Genomic DNA, 13362 nt, shown 5'->3' with positions numbered 1-13362 from the left:
CATATCACATCCACATGTACATCCATATCCGCATCCCTATCTACATCCACACCCACACCTACAACCACATCACATCCCACATCCATATTACATCCCACATCCATATCACATCCACATGTACATTCATATCCACATCCATATCTACAACCACATCCTATCTACATTCACACCCACACCTACATCCACATCCATATCCACAGCCACATCTTTTCCTTATCTACATCCACATCACTATCCACATCCACATCTATATCCACATCCTTATCTACATCCACATCCCTCTCCACATCCATATCACATCCACATGTACATGTACATGCATATCCACATCTACATCCATACCCACACCTACATCCACATTCACATCAACATCCATATCTACATCCAATCCCTATCCACATCCATATCACATCAACATGTTTATCCACATCCATATCCATATCTACATCCACACCCACACCTACATCCACATCCATACTCATATCCACATCCTTATCTATACCCACATCCTTATCACATCCACATGTACATCTACATCCACATCCATAACTACAACCACATCCATATCCACATCCACATCCTTATCTATACCCACATCTATATCATATCCACATGTACATCCACACCCATATCCATATCCACATCCATATCCTATCTACATCTACATCCTTATCTATACCCACATCCATATCACATCCATATGTATATCCACAACCATATCCATATCTACATCCACACCCACACCTACAACCACATCCATATCCACATCCTTACCTACATCCACATCCATACCACATCCACATGTACATCCACACCCATATCTATATCCATACCCACACCTACATCCACATCCATATCCACATCCTTACTTACATCCACATCCTTATCTATATCCACACCTACATCCACATCCTTATCTATATCCACACCTACATCCATATCCTTTTCTACATCCACATCCATATCACATCCACATCCACATCCATACTCATATCTACACCCACACCCACACCTACACCTACATCCACATCCATATCCACATCCTTACCTATATCCACATACTTATCTATATCCACACCTACATCCATATCCTTCTCTACATCCACATCCATATCACAACCACATGTACATCCACATCCATATCTATATCCACACCCACACCTACATCTACACCCATATCTATATCCACATCCATATTCACATCAATATCCACATCCCTATTCACATCCATATCACATCCACACTCACTCCCACATTCACATCTATGTCCACATCAATATCCATATCCACATCTATAGTCACACTTACATCCACATCCATATCCTTATCTATATCCATATCTATATCATATCCACATGCACATCCACATCTACATGGACACCCACACCTACATCCACATCCATATCCACATCCTTATCTATATCCACATCCTTATCACATCCACATCCACATATACATCTACATCAACATCAACATCCATATCTACATCCACATCCATATCTACATCCACATCCACACCTACATCCACATCCACACCTTCAAATCCACATCCACACCTGCATCTCCATCTACACCTACATCCACATCTACATGTACAGCCATATCCACATCCATATCCACATCCACCTTCAGTTCTAAGTCCCTGGCCTGTAGTCATACACTCTTATAAATAGATTTGCAATCATACTTCTCTGAAAAAACCAATTTCTACTCCCTAAATGGCCTTGTGAATGGTAACAAGTCTAACCTGATGTGGAATATCATGCTCTGAGTTTCTTGGTCACAATTTATGCCAGTGGAAGAACTAAGGTCCACCACCAGGGAGGAAGTTCCCATGTGGCTGGAAGTAAGAACTCTAAAGGATCTGGACTGCCACTCATTTACAGTGCCTAAAAGAATATAAATTTGGCCAGGCATGGTGGCTCATGCCTATAATCCCACTACTCTGGGAAGCCATGGTGGGAGGATCACTTGAGGTTGGGAGTTCAAGATCAGCCTGACTAAGATGGTGAAACCCCGTCTCTGCTAAAACTACTAAAATTAGCCAGGTGTGATTCCGTGCACCTGTAATCCCAGCTACTTGGGAGGCTGAGACACAAGAATCACTTGGACCCAGGAAACAGAGGTTGCAGTGAGCCGAGATTACACCAATGCACTCCAGCCTGGGTGACAGAGTGAGACGGTGTCAATAAGAAAAAACAAAACAAAGAAAAAAGAAAAATAAATTCATGGATAAGGTGTGAAAATCACCTCTGAATTTCTGATTTTGTTGGCTTGTTCATAGACTTTTCCTTGTGTCTGTATGACCAGTTTCCACTGGGTAAGCAGCTGCAGCAGCAACTTCAGGGACGAATCAAGGAGTGTGTGATGCATATCATTTACTTCCCGGAGCAGGAAGTTGGTAAAGCCAAATAGTACATCTTCTCTCCAGTCTGAGAAGTCAACAAGTAAACCCTGAAGAGAATTTTGTGCAATATGTCGCAATTCATCATCCATATGAATAGAGAGCCTGTGAAATGAATAAAAGACAATACAATCATTTACTTTATTAACTGGTCTTCTAGAGCTAAGAATGAACATCTATTAATACATATCTCTTCTATTTGAGTCTGAAAATGGGTCTCCCTTATTTTTGGCTTAGTAAATGACTTACATAAATACTTTTTAAAAACTTATAATTTGGCTTCGTGCGGTGGCTCACACCTGAAATCCCAGCACTATGGGAGGCTGAGGCGGGCAGGTTGCCTGAGTTCAGGTGTAAGAGACCAGCCTGGCTAACATGGTAAAACCTGTCTCTACTAAAAATACAAAAATTAGCCTGGCATGGTGGCACATGCCTGTAGTCCCAGGTACTTGGGAAGCTGAGAACTGCCTGAGCCCTGGAAGTAGAGGTTGAAGTGAGCTGAGATTGTGCTACTTCACTCCAGCCTGGACAACAGAGTGAAACTCTGTCTCAGAAAACAAAACAAACAAAAAAATCTTCTAATTTTAGAATTACTGAAGCATTGCAAATATAATACAGAGTTTTCCCATATAACCTTCATCTGGCCTCCCCTAATGTTAACATCTTATAGAACCTTGGTACATTTATCAAAACTAAGAACTTAATATTGGTACGAATCTATTAACTGCTTTACTTATATTTCGCCAGTTTTCTACTGATGTCCTTTTTCTGTTTCAGAATGCAATCCAATATACCACATTGCACTTAGCTGTACTGTATATGAACACTTTTTAATACATCACTGGCTACAGAATAAATTAGTATCAAATCCTATTTTTAAGGATGAGGAAGCTGAGTACTGGAGAAGATAAAGGGCTCATTCAGAAGCTGACTATAAATGAGCAATCCGAGTCAGGCCAGTGGTCCTAAAGCAGTTTTGCTCCTTGGAATATCTGGCAATGTCTGGAGACATTTCTGGCTGCACACCTTGGGGCATGGTGCAGGCAACCTTCTAATGCGTAGAAGCTAGGGATGCTGCTAAACACCCGACCATGCACAAGACAGTTTCTTATGACAAAGACTTTTCTGGCCCAAAATGTCGATAGTGCCAAGGTGCAGAAATTTTGAGTGAGTTAACTGAATTCCAGTGTATCTGTGGTTTAATCTAGAGCAACACAATAATATTAAATCTTGACATTGGTAGGGTGGATTATTGCTAACCTATTGCTTTATATATTCATTGATTTATTTAATAAGCAAAGGCTTTTAAGAGAGACCTGCCTACGATTCAGTCATCATATGCCCTGTGTATAGCACTTAGGATATGGAGTTCATTGTGGCTGTGTCTATTGGGTGAGAAGCCTGCAAGAGCCAGGTGTGAGTCAATGCTAGAAAGGAAGCACAGACAGGTCACTGAGGGGTCTTTGGGCCACCCAGGGAGACAACACAGCAGGGAAGGGGTTCAGAGTGTGTGCTCTGGAATCAGAATGCCCGGATTAGTGTCTTGCCTCTGCCGCTTATTAGCTATGTGACTTCAGGCTAGTCGCTTACTCTCTAAGCCTCAGACTAGTAAAATGGGGATACTAACTGTAACTGCATTGCATAAACCTGTTGTGAGGGTCACTGAATGATCCATGTGCAATGTTTAGCACTGCAAGGAGCACAGAGTAAGCACTCAGTAAATGTTAGCTATTATTAGAAGATGAATTTTATCTTGAAAGTTATAGGGAAAAAAACATGATTAGATTCGCTCTTGAGAAAAGAGAGTCAGGCAGAAATAGAGAGAATGCCTTGGAGAAGAAACAAGCACAGACCACCTAAGAGGTCACTGCAATGACTTAAGCAACAAGTGGTGAGGGCCTAACCCAAAGCAGAGAAGTATGGTAGGGAAAGGGCAGATGGAGGCAACAGATATTTAGAAGATAGAGTTCCCAGGACGCAGCAGCCTGGAGGTGTTTGGTGTTAAGAGAAGAAAGTGGCTGAGTCAATGGGGGCCCCCATACCCAGGTCAGATATTATCCCCAACAAATAGAAGATAACATTGTGGCCCAGAGTAGCTAAGGAAGTTGCTCAAAGTTAACAAAAGGAAGAGCCAGGAATTCAATCTAGGACTTCTAATCTTTAATCCCAAATACTTTCCATAAAACAAGCCTGGCACAAATCACCCCAGTTATCACTGTCAAATAGATAACACTTCAAAAGCTTGATAAGATAAGCAAACTCTTGTCTTATTTTCTAAAGCATAAAGTACACCAATTGGTTCAGTTTGACAATATAAACCAAGTAAATAGCTCTTTCGTTCACAGATTTACACTGAGCCAGGGAATACATTTCCTGTCTCAAAAGCATGTAAAGTTCTACGCAGATACTGAGAAGGAAGATCTAAGCTAATTTTTCAGGAATGTCTTATACCATTAAAACTATAGTTCTTAAGTAGTTGCTGAAAGAAGAATGAGAAGGCTTTAACCTGGGCTTCCAATCTAGAATTGCCTAAAACAGGAGTTTTCAAAGTTTCTTCATATTTAATTCAGCAGCAGATCCATCTTTTTTTCCAACAAAAGTTTATGGAGAGCTCTGTGGTGGTAAATTTTATGTGTCAACTTGGCTGGGCCTCAGTGCCCAGATATTTGGCTGACATTGTTCTAGATGTTTTTGGGTGAGATTAACATTCAAATCAGTGGACTCTGAGGAAAGCAGTTTTCCCTCCCTCATGTGTGTGGCCTTATTTGACCAGTTGCAAGCCTGACTAGAACAAAAGATTGGACTTCCCTGAGCAAAAGAGAAATTCTACAACCTTTAGACTTCATCTGCAACACTGGTTCTTCCTGGTTCTAGAACAGACTGCGTTCAGATTCAAACTGGAAACTTGGCCCTTCTGAATCTCCAGCCTGCCAGATTTCAGACAAGAACTGCAGCACTGGCTGTCCTGTGTCTCCAGCTTGCTGGCCCCCCGTGAAGATTTTGGAACTGCCAGTCTCCACACCGCATGAGCCAATTCCTTACAATAAATCTCTTTCTCTCTATACCTCTTATTGCTTCTGTTTCTCTCTGGAAAACTCTAATACAAACTTCAATTTATACATATATACATATATATATATATATATATATAATATTGTATGGATATACAAGATGTATATATATAAGATGTATAGATGTATTGATATATAAGATGTATATATATACACAGGTATATACACACACATAAAACCTGAGCCACTCTGGTTAAAGCTGGAGGCAGAAGTCCTGAAGTCCATCTATTTGGGGAGAAAACGCTCCTTTACTCGCCAAGAAGCTGTGAGTCATCTCTGCAATCCGTGGTTTGAAAACACTAGTTTATGAAAAGCACTTGAAGTCATTTCCCCATCTTATGTTTATTATTCTAATTTACTACATTTATACCTGTCTGTGGTCTTGAATGTCTTAGAAAATAAGCTTCTACAGATAACAAGCCACCATTTTTAGGACAGGTGATAGTTTAATAACCAGGAACTGCAGACACTAAATAAATGTTAACTGATGGTAATGACAGTGGTCACAATTTTGTGTCCCCCACAAAATTCATACATTGAAGTTCTAACTCCCAGTTCCTTAGAATGTGACCATTTGGAAATGAGGTCACTGCAGATGTAATTAGCTAACTTAGGATGAGGTTGTGGGCCCCTAATCCAATATGACTGGTGTCCTCATAAGAAAGAAGGGCACTTTACTAGACAGACAAACACATGTGGATAATGCCATATGAAGATAAAGGCAGACATCAGGGTGATGCTTCTACAAGCCAAGGGAGCCAAAGAGTGTCAGCAAACTACCAAAAGCCAGGTGAGAGGCTTGGAGCAGATTCCCTCTCATAGTCTTGAGCAGAACACAACCCTGTTGACACCTTGATCTTGGACGTCTAGCCTCCAGAACTGTGAGAGAATAAATTTCTGGTGTTTAGGTGGCCACCCATTTTGTGGCACTTTGTTACGGCAGCCCTAGAAAACCAGTATCATCATGAAATCAGGCAAGCACCAAGGACGAAAGCCATGTCATGCTCTATTTTCATGAAGCCTTTAGTAAGGGTCAATACTTTCAGCTTTCCAAATGAGATTGATTCTACTCTTCATCTACCTTTGCTCTCATGCACAATTTGCAATCTAGAATCTGTTTTAACTTCAAACCCACAATGCAGGATCATCTTCAGGACTCTTGGAGCCCCAGGGCAGTGTAGTCCTTGTTATTCTTGGTGGCCATGACTCTTAACATTACGGTGTTTACATGCTCTACCAGTGAAAGGCTCAAAAATATTCATGGAGGATGAAGACCAGGGAGGGGAAAGGGTTTCTGGTATAGAAGGCTTAGCTGATTATAAAAGTGGAATGTTTGTAGAAGAAAAAGGCTCATACTGCCACAGAACTGAGACTGAGGGGAAATCACCTATCAAGATGAATCTGTGGGTAGCAGTTGAGGGGGAAGGGGAAGAATCTGTGAAAAGGGCAAGGCTCCCTCCCTGTGTCTGTTGCTCGAACCGTATAAGCAGAGAGCTGCCTGTCAGATATAGTTGCCATCTCTTCCACTCAGTTCTTCCTCGGTTTTACTTTTATTAGATTTTGACCAGACAATCAAGATCTTGTGAAACACATGGGATTTACATTAGAAAGCAGAAAAAAAAAAAAAGCTATCTAAAAGGGAAAAAGAAGCCTTGAAGTGAAATGAGAAAGATGTCTAGCTATTTCGAGTACTCAGGAAAGCAGCATGGAGCTGGCCCACAGATTTACAAATCCTATTAGATCTCCTTCTCTAGCAAGGATGAGGGTGAGGCGACAGCAGTTCCCCCAGCTGGGCCATCTTCATAGAGAACGTAGACCAGGAAAGACAGAACAGGTCTCAACTGCAAACTAAACAGGTGCAATTATAATTTTAAAAACTGTCCTTTGAGAGAGTTTGGTGGCAGCAATTAAGAGAGAACAGAGAGACTTTAGGAGAAAGCAACTTATGAAGAAGTCTGGACTACGGCTAAATTTCTGAGAGGCTGATCTGGTTTTCAGTAGCCTAAAATAAAAGAAACCAGTATTGCCAATACCAATTGCAGCTGCTACTCCCAGGTAGCTGGGATCAGGAGCACTAAACAGGCCTGGCATGATTCTCACTGCTCACGTCAGAAAGCAAATGCATAGCTGTATTCTGTACAGGCCACCTGTGCCACTGTTAGTGGTCCTGGGCTCTGTCTGTGGTGATGGAGAACAAGGCACATGCTGCTCAGACAAGGGTGTTACTGAACAAGTAAGGACATGTCATAAAGTGGTGAAAAAACAGAACTTGGACAAAGCTGCCTTCTTGGTTGGTCAGATCAGAAATAGGACTTTTAATGGAAAACACTTGCCTAAGGTAAGCTTCAGATTCTGATGGAATCAGCTTAGTGGCTTTTAATAGTGTTCTTGTACAGAGAGATGCATGAATGAAAAGAGGTGATTTCAAATTCACAAACCATATCCAGAAGAAAATATAAATTAGGAGAAACATCCTCCTCTGAACTAGGCAAGATAAGCAAAAGCTATTAGGAAGAGGTGCCCCACAATGTCCCCGAAGGGAGTGGGGGAAGAAACAGCAGACAAGGAAAAGGAGGAGCTTGAGACAGGTGGACTATTTACCACCAGGGTAGTTCTCCAGAAGGGGTGGAAATTTATTCTCGGAGGCTATTAAAGAATGAACCCCCATCTATTTACAGTAGTTTGAACTACATCTCAATTAAAATACAGAAATATGACTAAGTAAGTGATTGAGGCAATATATACAATTGAGACGAGTTCTCTTTCAGATATTCCAAACAAATAACCACTTTCCACAACACAGGCATATGTGGAAAAGGGAAAGAAGAATAAATGCTTAATAATTTTTAGATATCTCAGAAGACTATGGAATCTGTGTATGCATTAACTCAGAAGTTTCCACAAGTCATATGGGAACACCACATAAAACAGGTTTACCATTTTGCGTAAAACCAATGACATCTGGAAAATGCTATAAATTTGGGGAATCAGATTTACCCTTCTGAAGTTCAATCTCCTTATCTAAAAATAAGAATAAACGTGTGCTCAGCTTACCTAACATAATGTATATGAAATGCATTTGTATAACACAGTGTATGTTCTTTGAATGTGAAGATATCTAAAAATAATAACTAACATTTGTTGAGAGTTTGGAAGAGGAGGGTGAATACCTAACAGCAAATCCTTGGTGCATACAAGGCACTGAAGGAAGTGACAAGGACAGGAGCCTATGGACTGCTGGTGAAAGCTCCCTCTTGTGGTCAAATGACAGAGCAGGAAACATCTAGGAGAGGAGTGAGAGAGAAAAAGATGGCGGCTGCGAAGGGGAGTCAGCTCCCTTTTCTATGTGGAGAATCCTCAGGAATTCAGATAGCTGAGCAGTCCAAGCTCTGCTGAGGATGGGAAGGAAGCACCCCCATGGGTCTCGCCATGATGTCAGGAAGACCTGTGAAGCTTCCGTGTAGACACATGGAAAGGTTCTCACACTTGGCTGAGCTGGCTGAGCAATTCATGTAAAGTTAGAAAGCTGGTAGCTTGAAGAAGGCCGTTTTCCAGCTTCGTTGTATACACTGTTGTCATGTGCAACATACTAATGCGTGTCTGAGGTGTGGGTGTCTGTGGTATTCAGCCATTACTCAAATGCTGGGAGGGGCCTGGGGGCAGTTGTGTGGGACACACAGTTGTAACTCCTTACACGGAACTGAGCTGGGAGGGAGGCACAGCCTGCATGAACACCGCCCTTATTTTACCAATTATCAAAAACACCAAGTTTTTAAGTAAACATGTACCACGGATGTGACTGTGAAGCGTCAGAAATAAAAGGTCTCACCCCTCTCTGACTAGACCATATATTATCTTAGGTCAATTTAATCTCAAGGCAACCGGACTGTGGGGGTATAAAGTGACGGAAGACTTCTTGTGTGGCACTCGAAACCCATATTTATTGCTCCTGAATGACTTCACTTTTGTCCTCTGACCCTCTTGAGGAGATCTGAAGAGGCTCATTTTCTCACAGGTTAACAGAGCTCTGTGTGCACGTCACTCGCTCCAGTTATCCTTCCCCCGAGGAGAACGGCTCTGGCTTTCTTTGAAGCTTACGAAAAAGATCTCTTCATGGGTTTCCCATATAAGTCCAGTCATTTTCTTGCTTTCTCCCTAAGACTTAAACTCTCAGGAGTATTTATGTGTTCTGTTCTCTCATAAAAAAAACAAACAGCACCCATTGCTTTGGGCTTGGTAAGAATGTACCTCATAATAAACAGGACGCACTATAAACAGCACTAGCATTCCAACCACATCTGACAGAATTCCCTCCCAACATGCCTGGCACCACAGTCTCTGGGTCTGGGTGTCACTGGATTGGGCTGTCAAGGTGAATCCAGAGATAGGAGCCTCCCACTCAGACTTATGGTAAAATAGTATTAAAGACTTAACCAGAACACTGCACACCATTCAAAAAACTTAGTACTTCAAAGCCCTTGGTGTACATAATCACCAATTAGACTTTAATTGAATAAAGTGAACCTTCCTTCCACTTCAATTTAACTGATAACTTTTTCCCTGCAGACACCTCTTCTCTCTAACCACATGTCTTGTCATCTGGCCCTCTCAACAGTCCTAAGAGGCAGGCAGTCTCATTCCAATTTCACCCAAATTTTACCAAGGGAAAAACACAGCCTGAGGGTTAAATAATTTATCCGGATCATGCAGTAAAATGGCAAAGCAACGTAGGAAATTAAGTTCAGGCTTTTAGAGGATTGTTTTCTTCCCATTCTCTTGTCCTGCTTCCTCCAGATGTGTTAGATGGTGGCCCTCTTTCTCCTGATGGTCATGAGGCCATGGAGAGGGGCTTTTTGTTCAGTCACTTGTGCTCCAGGGAAATACACATCTCCTGGTTGTGCCGCCCCCTCCAGTGCCGACCACAGCAAACTGACAGGTTCTTCTTCACGTTTTCAGTAGCTCTAGCCCTTGTCTCACAGCTTTTCTTTATTCTCAGTCTCTGCCCTCATCACACGTGACTCAATATTTGCATGGATGACCCTTACAGTCTTAGTCTCTTTTTCTCTCAGCTTCCCAGAGCCCCTAAACCATTGTGTTCATTATTCTTTGGAAACCCTTTGTTGCTCCACAGGTCTTCCTCTCATTCTGAACTGGAAAGCCCTTTTTGATCCAGGCTTATTTTTTCCCGTTTCCCTCTGCTTTCCTGCTTCCAGGGAATGTGCTTTTCACTCACACTCTGGTTGCTAGGTCTCAAAAGTTACACCCTAAGCGTGGACTGGAAGGAAGAAGGATCCATGGCTGGAAGGCTGCCGATGACAGCAGAAAGGCTGGGTGACATCAGCAGCCACAAGGTGGAAGGCTCTGGTCAGAGAGCACAAGGGCTTGAAATCATGGTTTTGAAGGTAACAGGAGTTCAGGAAACCTTTACATTCAGCACTGTTCTTGTGCTAGTGGTGTCAGGAAGGAGGAAGGGAGTGGCTGTGTCCAAATGTAAATTAAAGTGGAATGGGAGAGGCCGGGGCGTGGTGGATCATGTCTGTAATCCCAGCACTTTGGGAGTCTGAGGGGGGTGGATCATGAGTTCAGAAGTTCAAGACCAACCTAGACAAGATGGTGAAACCCCTTCTTTACTAAAAATACAAAAATTAGCTGGGCACGGTGGCAGGCGCCTGTAATCCCAGCTACTCAGGAGGCTGAGGCAGGAGAATTGCTTGAACCCGGTTGGCAGAGGTTGCAGTGAGCCGAGAGCACACCACTGCACTCCAGCCTGGGCAATCGAGTAAGATTCTATCTCAAAAAAAAAAAAAGAGGAATGGGAAAGGGCAGTGGGCTCTAAAAGCTATTACTACACAGCAAGAGGTAATTAACAGAGGAGCCCAAGCTGGCTGCCCATGAAAAAGAGACCATGACCACAATAACCAGGAGACATGGGGCTCCATGGGGACACTCAGAGCCTCAGGAGGCCACCAGATTATGTGCAGCCATGTGGGGTGGGAGCTTGGGTAATTTTTGAATATTGATGGGAAAGGTGTTCTCAGAAGGTGAGAGAATGTGAGTAAACTAGGCTATGTGTAACACATCTTTCATTCAGTCAGCATGACTATTTGTTATCCTTCTCAAGGTTTTTTTTAAAAAAAATCCACCATAATCAGATTATAGAGCCTAAATTGCCATGTTTTATCATCTTATTCCCCAGCTTAAAACTTCATCAGTCCCAATGCCTCAGCAAGTACTTAAGATTAGCTGAAAATCTACCTCTCCAATCTTATTTCAATTTCCTTTCATCATTTGGTTTGTAAACTATTTTCTTCCCCCCCCAAACCAATGATGACTTTTGTTCTTCCTCATTCCATGCATCCCATGTGTCTAATAATTTTGCTTTCCAAATTACACTTAGGTTATGTCACTTTTGATTTTTAAATTAAAGACATACGTAACTGTCAACTAGAGTGTCAGATCAACATGAGATAACAAAGCTTACTGAAGTATAATAAGATGATTTCACTCAAAGAAAATAAATTTTAGGTTCTCGTTGGACTGCATTGGGAAGGTGATAAATATGATTTGGGGCAGCTTTCTGAAGCACTACGCTAAAACTAGTTTAGGATATCTACAACCTGTATTCTTGGTCCTCTGGGAGTCTGTGGACCTCAGATTGGGTAGAAGATTCCACATGAACTCCTTTTTGGCCAGGCCCATCTCATTTCCTGGTCCCACCTCTGTGCTTTTGCTCACGTCTCTGCCTTTACCTTTTTGAACTCTACCTTCTCTTTGAGCGGAAGTTTAAGTTCCACCTTCTCTCAGGAGTTATTTGTTGTTTTCCCCAGTCCATATTTCGCTCTTGCCCATGAATGATGTATCATACATTTTTGTGCCATTAGTTTGCAGAACACAGGCTTTGGGTTGTTAGCAACCTTACGTGCTTATGTATTTGCTTCTAAGTTGGATTTTTAACCCCTTGAACACGGGAAAAATAATTCTTACAAATTTGTTTTTTCCTGCCCATATCATAGCACCTCCTTCAGTAAATATTTGTCCATTGTAAACTACCATTCTATTTTTTTTTTCAGGAGTCATGACAAAGGATTGAAATTAATTTTTGTCAAATAATGTTCTCTCCTACCTAGCCAGCAAGTCAATAAGTTCAAGTTTTGACATCCCATCAGGAAGCAGTCGAGGAATAGCAGCAACACAGGTCCTGAAAAGATCTATTTTTGGCTTTCTCTCACCCCTAGAATTAGAAGACAAAATTTAAAAATAGGACAAAAAGCTGTGAAAATAAAAACAAAATGAATTAAGTATTTGAACAAAGATTAGAATCCATGATCTCTGATTCACAGCCTGGTGTTGGCTTCATATTATTCTTAAACGTTTATGCCCTTTGTAGCTTGACCAGTTCTAATAAAACTTTAAGTAATTTACATGTAAGACAGACATATATATTTGAAAAGAAAAATGCTGCTATCAATAGTATTTTACCATGGGTTTGCCCTTTAGTTGGGTCTAGTCCAGTTGCATTTAAAATACCAGAATCACAGAAATAGCCAAGTGCATCAGCATGAAGAAATGTATTTCATTCATTCCTACATCCAGCATTTAAAAATGGAAATTTTATATATACAAGGAATGGTGCTTTTGTAATTGTGACATCTAGCAGCTTCTTTCCCTGATGAGTTATGCTTCTCCCCTAGTGTCCCTTGTCCTGTTTTTAAAAAATTAAATGCTTCCAAAATAAATCTTTCATAATAAGTAAAATCCTGAAATGTATATAGTTGTGCACCCATTTCTAACTTTTAAAATGACACCGATGGGTCTGACCTATATGGAGATATCCTTCTCTATTTTTAATTAATTTCTTGAGAATATGAATGTTTAATGATAATTAAC

The 13362-nt window shown here is 41.4% G+C and overlaps 1 protein-coding gene across 10 annotated transcripts in view; it reads right to left on the bottom strand.

Annotated features, from left to right (window-relative positions):
• FRY (FRY microtubule binding protein) overlaps positions 1 to 13362 on the bottom strand; it is a 477475-nt gene that overhangs the window by 133092 nt on the left and 331021 nt on the right. For all 10 annotated transcript variants that reach the window (XM_017538031.2, XM_017538028.2, XM_037741802.1 and 7 more), the window contains 2 exons: positions 12599 to 12706; positions 2251 to 2509 (listed from right to left, as the gene is read on the bottom strand). In XM_017538031.2, coding sequence (XP_017393520.1) covers positions 2251 to 2509; positions 12599 to 12706 — 367 coding nt within the window. The remainder of the gene's footprint in view (positions 1 to 2250; positions 2510 to 12598; positions 12707 to 13362) is intronic.

This window comes from Cebus imitator, unplaced genomic scaffold (genome assembly GCF_001604975.1).
Source record: "Cebus imitator isolate Cc_AM_T3 unplaced genomic scaffold, Cebus_imitator-1.0 Scaffold108, whole genome shotgun sequence".
Classification (NCBI taxonomy): Eukaryota; Metazoa; Chordata; class Mammalia; order Primates; family Cebidae; genus Cebus; species Cebus imitator.
This window is presented reverse-complemented; position numbering and strand designations above follow the sequence as displayed.